The sequence below is a fragment of the Poecile atricapillus genome, chromosome 7 (assembly GCF_030490865.1).
Source record: "Poecile atricapillus isolate bPoeAtr1 chromosome 7, bPoeAtr1.hap1, whole genome shotgun sequence".
NCBI lineage: Eukaryota > Metazoa > Chordata > Aves > Passeriformes > Paridae > Poecile > Poecile atricapillus.
Window position 1 is genome coordinate 16,809,956 of NC_081255.1, and position 12,316 is coordinate 16,822,271.

Genomic DNA, 12,316 nt, shown 5'->3' on the forward strand with positions numbered 1-12,316 from the left:
CATCTGCAAAATAAACTCCTAATAGTGTCATTCCCGTATCACTACACCAGAATAGATCCATTCAAGATCAGCCTGGGGAAAGAAATTAATAACTCTATCATTAACTATCACCATCAGCAAATAGCTCCTATTCCCATTCTAGTCTGGCTTCACCTGCTCTGCTCCCATGTGTTTGTGTAAAAGCAAAGTTCATGCTAACATAGCTGTAACCTATGCTGTTGTAGATAATTCCAGACCACAAACACTTTGTATTGTTTTTATTATATTTAAGCACTCTAAAAGCCACACCAAAACAATGTTTGCAAGGTACAATTAATAGCACCAAATAGTTACACAAAAATATTTGGCACTCCCAGCCAAGCTTCTTGCATATATTTATTGTCCTGCTTTGGCAGTGCTGCCCTACAACAGTCAATGGCATATTCATACCTGAAAAGGAGAGGGTTTGTTATCAACAACTAAAAATTTCACAACTAGCTTTGCTTCTACTATGGAATACTTTTGTGCAAGATGAGTAACTGTGCTGAGTTCCTTGACAAACCAAAAAGGGCCTAGAAAATTGAGGAAATAAGTGAAACATGCCATATTTTTTCATCAATTTACATGCTGTCTTTTGATCCACAGTATGTAATGTTTTTACATGTCTCCTGCTCTCTTCACTTTGTTCTTCCATTTTCTGCTGTTCAGAGCAGAGATGAGTTGGCTCTGCAAACAAGAAGATTCCAATTCTCTGCTGTGTTTTCATGACACAGTGGAACTTAAAATCATGGGTTTAAGAATTTTGACTCACAAGTGCCAGATTTGACAAAGCACCATCCATAGATCTGTGCTTCAAGCCATCTGGTTATAAAATTATTCTGATGGAAATTTCTGGGCTCAGGAGAAGCAGCAAGACCAAAGACCACATCCTTGGCATTGAGGGAGAAAGCGAAAGTCTGTGCAGGAGCTAAGCTGTTCCTCATATGGAGTGCTTTTTCCTAATTCGGATAGGGAAAACTCTCTAAATCGTAGAGGAATGAAAGGAATGCAGTCCTTGTTTATTCTGTGGGATAGGACACTGGCATGTTCACAGGCACATAAAATAACTTGTAAGGATACATGGACAAAAATAAATAAACAAAGCAAAACCATCCTGACTGTGAAGCATCAAGACAAATACAAAATACGAGAGAGTAACAACCCGTAAGAAGCTGTCTGGACTCAAGGAGGTTGTAAAGTACCCAGTCATTCTTACCTTGGTGGAACTGGCAGTGTAGGACACAGCTGAGCTGCCTTTGGATTTAGTGTGTAATTGGAAACATTCAGGTTGTAAATGCAAAGAAAAGAACCTAAAAAAAAAGAAAAAAGTAATTTAAGATTAGCAAAAAATTGAGAGGAAAAAACATTTACATCTAAGTTTTGTTTGCACTTCTGGTTTGATCCCTTAGCAAACCATTTTCATCCCTGATATTCCAGTGGGAATGTGAATTAGGTAGTTGAGTAAATCTCAGCCGATCTCTGCAGAATCTTTTGCCTTCTAGACTTAACTACAGTTACCACTTAATGTTCTGGAGGGCAGGCACACTCTTTGTTCCACAGTGCCATACTTGGCTATTAATCCTCGCTCATTAGGGTAAAAGAAAAACCTGAAATGATGGAAGCTACAATAGAACTAGGCCCTCCTGAGTTAGAATAGAATAGATATATGTATCCAGAAACCTAACTTGTGTTGAGAACTAGGTGAAATATTACCAGGTACTCTGCTAACAAGACTCTGCTCCATTAGACAGCACTTCTGGGAAAGAAAGGCTGGGTACATCCAAGCCATTCAAAATGCAAGACTTCTCCCTGCCTTGACATAAACATACAAGCAGTTTTAGCTAGAATTTGATGCAATTATGTTTAGTTAGACTGAAAATACTTATATAATATTGCAGGTGTTTACAGCTTTCTGCACATACAAAATATTGGCAAACTACCCCAAAATTAAATTAAAACAAATACTGTCAATTTAAATAGCAATCCCTGCCAAATAAAACATCAAAACAAAAAAAAAAAAAAAAAAAAAAAAAAAAGAATGGGATACTGACCTCCGACAAAAAAATATCCATTAATATGCATATGGTCTGAAGTTTATATATGCCCCATGAAACAAGGCTTAGGCTACAGATTATTTTATTTACATGTTGGACATTAATAAACTGGAGCCACTTTGGTACAACAGCTACTTCTGACAGCATTTTCATCTTGAACACCAGAATCAAATAAAATTTCTAGGTGTGTCCTGGTTTTGCTGGGAAGTGAGTGGCTGTGTGGTAATGAGTTGCCAGCTGGGGTTAAACTGCAACAAAATGGAATAGCAAACATTGGGATCTGATGTCCAGAAGGATAAATCCACTTGTGTCTCCATGGAATTAATAATTCCACCATAGTTTTAATTTAAAGGAACCAATTGGACAAGAGTCTCAAACAGCATATGAACTCTGGTCAGCTCCTAGCACCCCCACCAAACTTCACTAGTTCATTCTCAGCAGTCAGTTTTCTGCTACATAATCTCAGCACTGTGCAGGAATTAATGAACAACTTTCTAATTTGTATAAGAGAACTGTAACATTTCTAGAAACTATGGTTTTGAAATAAAGCAGAAACAAGTAATTTTATTTTCTGTTACCATGAGCTGTTCAGGAAATTAATGGTAAGATATGATTCCCTAGTGTAAGAAATATAATAAAAACAAAGTGGAAGCTGCTCAACTGTTCTACAGATACACTAAGGTACTCATACTCCCTATGGCACACCATTATTCCTTGCAAAACTCTGGAGATCTTCCAAAGAGTTGAGTTGCTGTTGTGGACAACTTGACACACACAAGGAAAGTGAACTGATTTTGAGGCTTTGTATTTCCAGGCTGCATGAATTCAGAAAGAATACATACCTAGGAAAAAAAAAAAATCCTCTTCTCAAAAAACAAGTTTTCTTGTTTTTTTAATAAGTTTAAATTCTGAACCTTCTTTCCATCTTTTTAAAGTGCTACAAAGCAAGTTAAACTTTTGCCAAAGGAGTCAGTGGAATTACTGGGAACTTCAGTGTGCAACATCCTTAAGTACAAAGATTTGCCATATAGAATGACTGCCTGTTTGGGTGATGTCCCATTTAAGATCCTCTTTAAGAAGGCAGCTGTATAAAGCATAACAATGCAGCACATTTTCAAATTCTATCTTAACTTCTTAATTTCTTTTGCACTATTCCCACCTTTTTTGCCTTTCAATACAACAGTGTAGATACACAGATGTATATGACTGACAACTAGAAGATGTGTATTTAACTAAGTTCTCAAACATTTGATTTATTTAGACATTATCTGATGTACTTACTTTTTATTAGTCATATCCAATCCAGAAAGATTTGCCCCTTCTACAGGAGTGTTCTTCCGACCACATACGTTCCCAAAGCTGTCATATCCAAGCACGAGCCTTTCTGCAGCACCAGCCACCACAGCATAGCCACTTATAAACATCTGTTAAAATATTTGTTTTAATGTGACAGCATGCTACCATGGCTTTTCCTTCTCATTCAATCAGTATTTCTTTTAAGTCATACATCTTTGCCTTCTTGTTGCAAACAGTTAAATCTAAATTCACCCCTCAGCACAAGGCCAGAGCAAGTCATATGGGCAAGTTTAGCCCTATTGCTTTCTTAGAGCTTTCATTCATCTATTGTTGGAAGTATATTAATTAAGCAGAATAACACAGGAGGAGAAAGATGGAAGTCCTGATTAAAATAAGAGGAAAGCATTACTAAGGTGCTAAACACTGTCCCTAGTGATGTTCATGTGTCTCACTAGGCAAGATCACTCAAATGGTGATTTTTCATGTGCTCACTGCATCTCGTTTTACAGGGTGACCTTAAAGACACATTCAGGCAATTTAACTGCTGCTATGATGGGCCCTTGAAGCTGCTATGGAATTTAAGCAGAGGTGTTTTTAAACACAAAATATATTAAAAATGGAGATTACCTGAAATTTTAGGAAGGAGCACTCTTTAACACATGTGAAAAACCTGGAGAAAGCCACGCTGTGCACTTAGGTGACAGTGCCCTGACCTTTTAGTTGTTCTGCTGTCAGACCAGTGTTCCAGTAGATCATCTTCCTGTAAACCTCAGAGGCAGCTAAATACCTCTGCTGGCCAAGTAGCAGCAATCCTTAGTCAAAATAAAACACCTTGTCTAGGAATGCAGCTTAAACCCCCCTGTACATCATGAGGGCCAAAACAATCCTTGCAGAGAACCTTTGCAAGTGCCAAGAAGCAGCAATTCTTCTGTGAAACTGGTGAAGTCCTGAGTGCAACTTTACCCAAGGCTTGTCTCTCCATCGCTCCAGCTGCAGAAGAACTCAGTGATGCAAACTTCTCCTCTGTCCCACGGGTGCAAGTCACATCTCACACTCCATGGCTATGTGCCAGTTGCTGGCAGCAGCAGCAAGATTTCTCAGTCCCACATTAACCACTGCTGCTTTGAATGAATAGCTGAATATTGGCTGTGCTCAAGACAGATTGCACACATCAGACCCAGCACAACTGCCCTCTTACTTAAGCTTTAGAGCCTGTATTTGTTTTTCTTTTAGTACTTATGACTAAAGACTGGATCTGGGCAAAACCATTACATACACATGTACAAATGTGCTTCTTTAGTCCTGAGAGAAATATAATTTTTGCTTATGGTAGACTCTTATTTTGCAGTCTTAACTAGTTCAGAACTTTTTTTTCTTTTTTTAAACTTGTGATGGCATGTTAATGCTGTCTCAATATGGACATCTTTGTAGAGGATCCTCAATTCAAACTAACACACTACTCGTGGACTTGATTTGTTACAATAACAAAATATTTCCAGATCAAGTTTGTTTACAGAGCAAGTATTTGTTAACAATTAAAATGTTCTCAGAAGGAAAACAAGAAATAAGCTGGCACTGTACCTCAACTGAAACAGGCTTTTAGAAAAATTCTGGTATTCCCTCTAAATATGGGCGTTACAGATCCACTGTGTAGGTTTTTGTTTTGTTTTGTTTTGTTTCAAGTGCAGAATGCTGGATAAAAGCCATATTGTTAAGTAACAGTAATAGCTGGAGGGGTGTATCTACACATGGCCATGATACCCATTTCCACAGAACTATTGATGTGATTTCAATTTTTGTGAACAAATTAGTGTCATTGCATTTTCTTAAATATTTTAAAGATCAAACACAAGAAAACAAATATGTGTATGCAATAAGTTATTTCACAGAAAGTGAGCAATAAAAACAGCGAGAAAAACCAAACAAAAATCCTAAATCCTTACCCTTTGACAGGTTTCATTCGTGGCATCCCCTCCACTCATCAAAGCACTAAGGATTAGACAGCAGGTAAAAAACCCCAATCCTGCTCACAAAGTTCACCATCCATTTATGCAGTATTCAAAATGTGTAGGTAATATTCTGCATCATCATCCATTTAAAAAGTTACTATGCATGGAATTAAAAAGTGTCTTTAAGAGAATCCTGAGCAGGCTGAGACGTATCATTAAAAACCCCAGTCATGCTTCAGAAAGACAAAGCCTGCTCCCAAAAGCTGGCACGCTGTTCTAAGATAGTGACTTAATGTCGCATCGCATGGACACGTGTCGCAAGATATCAAGGCTACAATGAGTAAGTAGAATAAAGAGCCCAGTCAGAGCCGGGATTGATTTACAAAAAAAGAGGATTCTAAATAACCGAGCAGTGTTTATACATGGTACCTAAAGCATATGGGCGGAGCTTACAAGTGATACCGACGCCACAATAAAGCACTGCACCACCGCAAAGGTAAGATCTATCCCTGGGCAATCCGGGGGACCTGTGCCCGTGACAATTTCAGTTCAGATTTAGTGTAACACTATGCAGAGCCCCATTAACTTCGGATCTAATTTGTCCTTCCCGGAAACAAACAAACGAACGTGCGTGCTTACCAAACCAGCCCAGAAAAGACAGAAGAGGAGCAAACAAACAAACGAACGTGCGTGCTTACCAAACCAGCCCAGAAAAGACAGAAGAGGAGCAGCCAGAGAGTGTCTGTGCACTTTCTGTAGATGACTGGTCTCCATTCCTGTAGTTCAGAAATTCTGTCTCCAGAGTCCTAAAGAGAGAAAAGTTCAAGAAAACAGCAGAACAAACTTCCCGTGAAATTAACTCAAGTTCCAAAGGGCGGAGATTTCAGCAAGCGCGTAACTTGGCGCTCTCAGCGCCGGGCACCCGGCAGCTCCGGGCCGTGCGCTGTCCCCGCACTCCGCTCTGTCCCCGCCGGTGTCCCGGGCCCGCTCCGGCGGGGCTCACCTGCCGCCGGCGCCCCATGGCCGCGCTCGCCGCGCCGTGCTCCGCGGGGCTTGGCTGCCGGAGCTCGGCTGCCCGGGGCTCGGCTGCCCGGGGCTCCGCTGCCCGGGGGCTCCGCTGCCCGGAGCTCGGCTGTCCGGGGGCTCGGCTGCCCGGGGCTCGGCTGCCCGGGGGCTCCGCTGCCCGGGGCTCCGCTGCCCGGGGCTCGGCTGCCCGGAGCTCGGCTGCCCGGGGCTCGGCTGCCCGGGGCTCGGCTGCCCGGGGGCTCCGCTGCCCGGGACTCCGCTGCCCGGGGCTCGGCTGCCCGGAGCTCGGCTGCCCGGGGCTCGGCTCCAGCGCCGCGGGGCCGGATCGGGCGGGGCGGCCCGGCCGGGCTGTGGCTCCTCCAGCGGCTCCGCCCGCCGCTGTGGCCGGGCTCCGGCGGGCTCCGGCCGGGACCGCGGGGCAGCCGCCGGCGGGAGGGAGAGAGGGAGAGGCATTGCTGCCCCGGGGCAGCTCCTCCACAGCCGCAGGTTTATACAGGGCCCCCGGCCAGGGCGGGAGGTTTATGTTTTTCTCTTCATTAGCTAATTTCTGGGAATAGCCGAAGATTTGTTACTGCGGCACAAAATGGGGGCTGTTCCGTGCTGTTGAGCCCACCGACACCGATACGCGTTTGGCTGTTCCGGCCGCATTATTAATACACGGTCAGCCATGGAGCCTTTTCAGCTCCTGTTTGGTTGTTGTACGTACGGGTACATCACGCTGACATGCTGTATTATGCTATATGTACCTCTCATCTATGTCCATATGCGTTTTGCATTCTCAGCAATAACTTGCAACAACAGGAATAACACCGAATTGGGTCAATCTTTGTAACTCAGATGACCAAGGAATGCGGGAATTATTAGCCACTTTTAATAACATGTTTTCTCTGTGCTGTTCCTGTTGCCTATTTATTTTTATGCTCACTAAATTCAGCTCAATAGTCTAGAGTATTTTAGAAATTGAAAGAATGTTAAAAGCATGTTTTTTTCCTCTTTCTGACAGTCAGTGGAACAAATAAATGTCCTCTTTAAGAAGTAACGCAACATGTGCAACTGCAATAAAATTGAATTAAATGGAAGCTGTTTTGCAAAACTGTTTAAGAATCGGCCCATCTTATGTAGGAGACAGAGCACTAGGCTAGTCTTGTCTAGAAATAGAAAGCAAAACAAAGCCAGTGTATTCCAGTTCTCTGCAGAAAATGCAGACTTGAAACCTTGGTGACAAACTAGCATAGCTGGAAGCAAATAGGTAATATCAGAAACTGGGATTTGTAAAAAGGAATGAATCTCTGCCCCAGAGCATTTCAAGGTCCTTCTAAGCTGTCTGGAAATAACTACATTTTTCCAAAAGGCTGTCATACAATGTTTCTAAAATCGATATTTTAACTGTTTTAACAGAACTTGCTACAATTCTGATTTAAATTTACGCACACCCCCACCCCCTCCCAAGAATGGTTCTGAAGAAACACTGCCAGAAAGATTTCTAAAAACTGTGTTGCAGAGGGTTTATTAAACCATTTAGTTTCCAGACAGCTCACAGTTCTTGTCTTTATTAGCATTCTGTCTTTTAATGCTCATTATCCATTAATTTTGGAGGGTTTTCAGAATTTGGGTGAAAATTAAAATAAAATTCTAAATCTGAAAGGGTAGTTTTGTGTTTATAAAACCTAAATAGAGAAAATAGATTTTCCTTCACTTTGTGCTTTACAAATATGCATTTTAAAAATATGTGGGGAAAGTGATTTTCCCTTGGAATAGAAATGTGAGATTTCACATGAAACTTAGTCCTTTTTAATCAGAGAAGTTCAATTTTTTATTATATTAAGAAAACTAACTAAAATTATTAATAACCTTTAACCTAGACAAAAAGAGTATTCTGAGACAGAATCATTATCAGATTAAGAAAAATCATCTTGAAGAACAATGCCAGTGATGAAGGCCCATATTAGAATTTGATGACTTTCTGTCATCACATGCTAATATTTTGCTGTTGATCTGGCACTTTTTGAAGGATCCTCCTTAGGTTTGTATTCCATTCTTATTGTGAATAGAGGAAAACAGCAAGTGGAAAAAATATTTTTTAATGAACTTCAGGATCCAGGTAACTGAAGTTCATGTAAAAACATTGAAATCAGCAGTAGAGGCTTGATTTTACTGAGCAATATCAATAAAAATTCTTGTATTTCTTCAGCTAGCCAAGGAGCAATTATCTTAGAAACACTAGAAAATAACTCACAATTAGAATAGGATTTTTTAAAAATAATTGTAAATGAAATATTTTAATTGTACTAAATTTTTTTCCTGAATTTCAAGCATGATCAAATAAAACATTTATCCTACTTAGCAGCAGCTGAGTACTTTTATCGTGTGTCACTAGGTGGGGCTCGGCTCCCGGTTTGGAGCTCCAGTTCAGAGTTTGGGATGGGTGCACAGAGCCTCACACCATGGTGAACCAGAATTCACAAATGAGGATCCTCATTTGTACTGAAGAAAATGCCAGGAAACAAGGCTCAGATTGGATAACAGATTTAAACACCCACATCCAAAGTGTAATACCAAAAACTCTCGCTTGTTATTTTTGCAGTCCTGACAAAAATTACCCAAAAGATTGATTTTGAATTTTCTGTCTTATCACTTTTACAGGATAGAGCCCATTTCTGCAGCTGAGTAATTCGAGCACTCAGCAAGGAGCAGGGAGATTTAGAAGTGATATTTTGTAGTGTTGAAATAGAAATGAGATGAAAATGAATTCTGGAAAGAGAGTATCAGATTGGAGATCTGGTCCTTTTGTGTGAGCACTAATGACTTGGCCAGAGATGTGTCCACTGGCTTGTGCTCTCTCCCTGGTGAGAAGCCCGTGTTGGAGCCTTTGGTCTCAGTCCCCTGATCTACATGGACAAGATGCTGACTTTCTAATACAAACATCTTAATTTCAGTCTTGGATCCAACTACAGCCACTTCCATGGGAGAGTTGTATGGTGAGGATCCACATGCACTCTTAAGTTTTCACTGAACTTCCAAGTATTCACTGAACATTTCAAGTATGTGATATTTCTTGTAAAGGAAAAGAAAATATTTACAATCTTGGAGTACCCAGGAACTCACAGTGATTTATTTGTGTTTTAAAACATAACCCATTCAACCTGCTTGGTGTGTCACAGTGGGGGAACCACAACAAGGGAGATTAACATTTACACTTCTAAGACTACTTGTCATTTTTAAAGGATATTTTACATGTTAACCATCTTCAGACGTGTTTATCAGCATCAGCAAGAGATGAGCAGCAGTGTAAACCCGTGGGCATTTATCAGCTCTTTGTTTTTCATGAAGTCACATAGAATATACACCAAAAATCAAACATGAATTCAAGCTTCCTGACTCCAAGCTTTAATAACAAAGTTCCTATTATTTCTTATGAGTGTAGTGTTTATTCACTAAGAATGAATCCTGCTGCTGCCTGCACTTAGGGCTCAACTTTCTTACGAAGAAACTTACCTGGTTAAAACTGGAGCAGGAATGTGGACTGGGAGAGGAAGGTGCTAAATGAAAACATGACAGTTCCTTGCTAGACTGGTTAAGTGAGATGACTATCCCTATCTGTATCCCCTTCTGGATCAGACAAGGAACAGAGACCAATTATTTTAATAACAGGACACAGCAACTGAGAAACTCAACTTAAAAGCAAACATTTTCTGCCTAATTAGAGAAGGTGCAGCTGAGCATAATTTCCATTGCTTTCAAATGATCTTGCTAACATACAATAGCTCAGCAGGCAGGTACTGTTCTCTTTATGTAGCTATGCTTCTTGGAATATCCTGAACTGTAACACCCAGAAACTGAACATAATGCCTCCTATTATGTTCAAGCTGCTGGTCAGGTTTGCATTCTAAGACCTGGTGTTTAAGACCTCACCTCACTTGAACCATTCAGTCTGAAGTTTCTCATGGCAGCTGCTGAAGATTTTTGGAAAACATCAGCACATATTACTCAGTCACTTTTAAGAATTAAATTAAAGAACCAGACCCTTTCTTGGATAGTAGTAAAGAAATTATTTGGATCAGAGATTTTTAATGGACAAGGAGAAAGAAAGACTTCTAGCTTTTTCTCATATTTGAGAAAATTCATCCATATTTACCCAAACCACTTTGATAAATCACAGTGTATCAATGAACTTGATGAGCTTCATAGCTAAATGATTTGTAGACTGTGCCTGCACAGTGTACCCACAGCCTGGCTGAGACAGTCTGGGCAACCCTGAAATGTGCTTCTGACCTGCCACGTATTTTCACTGTTTTGCCTTCACATCAATGATTGTCCTGATGGAGAGCAGGCACAATGGACAAAGACTGGTCCTGAGATGAATGTAATGAAAAAGGAGAAATGGATAATGCTGCTAAATAGGTTCCTGGAGTTGATAAGGAATATCTTGAATATAGGAATAGCAGGACCTAGCAGCTGTCTGAGAAGGATGAGGGATTAAAAAAGGTTAGTATCGTGAAAGCATTTAACCTAATGCTGTAGACAGTGGACCATCATGCCTCTGTTGAGCCACAGTAACAGACTGAAAGCTGTTACTTTGGCTCAGCAAAGACAGCAGAAACAGAAGTAAAATGGAAGTCTAGGGCAGTAGGGGAATGGCAGCCAGAGAGAGGAGGTGGAGGGAGGCCTGGCATGCAAGGGACAGCATGCAGGATTCGAGGGAAGGGTGGGCATGGATGTGGATGAGACTGAGATACAGGACAAAATGGCTGAAAAAAGGATGCCAAGACTGAAAAAAGTAGGAACCTGAGAGCTAAGGGAGGCTAGAACTGGTATAGGGAGGCATAAACCTGGCCAGGGAAGAAGAGGGTGGATTGTGAAAGCTGTGTGGGCATAAACAATCCATAGAGGAAGTCCTGAAGGTACATAAAAGATTAAGATTGTGGGGAATGATCAAAAGGATCTGGGTCTGTCACCTTTCCCTTTCACAAGAAGAGTATCACCTTTCCTCTCCTGTCAGCAAATATCCTCAGTGTTGAGCTGAGAGTGTCCTGACAGACTCAGGCCTGGCTAACAACCCCAAGCACCCAGCCAGATCTCTGATCAGCCTGCCAGTGCTGTCAGTGCTCCAATGGATCCACAGCAGACTTCTGTCCTGTGCATCTAAAGAATCCAATCCTTCTCATGCCTTGAATTCATTTCTTTATGATGCTCCATGTTAGCTTTTCCGTTTGTTCATCTAGAAAACCCCACCTGGTCATATATTTACAGCTGGACTTTTAAAATACCCTGCTATAAATATAATTATGAAAATGCACAAAACATAAAACAAGCAGTATTTTTTCTAGTAATCTGATGATTTTTGAGATGTTTCATTTCCCATCCTTCTCACTTGAATGTAACAAATTAATAACCAAATTAATTAACCAAATTCTTCTGGATATTTCCAATGCATTGAGAAGCTCTATTTTTATTTCAGGATAATGATTATTGACTAGATTAGCCAGCAGTCTGGAAGAATGGAGTGTACATGTCTCAACTGCCTCTATAGGTTTAGATTACTGCTGCAAACCACCATCCCTCCTGTGATTTACCAAACATGAATCATTCAAGGAATGAGTATAATACCACAAAGTTAATTTGTTCCACTTGCCACACAAGCATGCAGAGATCTGCACAAAGAGCCCTTTCATTCCAGTCAATACACAAGCTAGAGCACAGCCTGATCCCAGGAAAGTGTTTGCTGAGTTGAATTTGATAATAAACTTTAGAGGTGACTCATTTCAAGGTTTTAGTACAGAGCAAGAGAGTCAATGTTTCAGGATCACACGGTGCATTACCTGCCAAGCCAGACAAGGCTAGAGCTGTACCTTTGTGGGAAATCAGAATTATGATGTACCCAGGGTTCCGACTGGTAGCATAAGATGAAAGAGCTTGGACTGGAACAACTTACGCACTTCAGGACTGTTAGTGTCCCTCTCTGGTCCAAAAAGC

At 41.0% G+C, this 12,316-nt stretch overlaps 1 protein-coding gene across 7 annotated transcripts in view; it reads right to left on the bottom strand.

The window, feature by feature from the left end:
- The window catches only part of SLC44A3 (solute carrier family 44 member 3), a 108,320-nt gene that overhangs the window by 34,318 nt on the left and 61,686 nt on the right, over positions 1 to 12,316 (bottom strand). For 2 of the 7 annotated variants that reach the window (XM_058843347.1, XM_058843349.1), the window contains exons 1-6: positions 6,471 to 6,708; positions 6,321 to 6,364; positions 6,016 to 6,123; positions 3,354 to 3,496; positions 2,778 to 2,914; positions 1,235 to 1,328 (exon numbers count right to left, since the gene is read on the bottom strand). In XM_058843347.1, coding sequence (XP_058699330.1) covers positions 1,235 to 1,328; positions 2,778 to 2,914; positions 3,354 to 3,496; positions 6,016 to 6,123; positions 6,321 to 6,338 — 500 coding nt within the window. In that variant the 5' untranslated portion in view covers positions 6,339 to 6,364; positions 6,471 to 6,708. Of the gene's footprint in view, positions 1 to 1,234; positions 1,329 to 1,731; positions 1,952 to 2,777; positions 2,915 to 3,353; positions 3,497 to 5,311; positions 5,439 to 5,956; positions 5,982 to 6,015; positions 6,124 to 6,320; positions 6,365 to 6,470; positions 6,709 to 12,316 lie in introns of those variants that run through there. The other 5 variants (XM_058843346.1, XM_058843350.1, XM_058843351.1 and 2 more) reach the window with 5 other exon arrangements.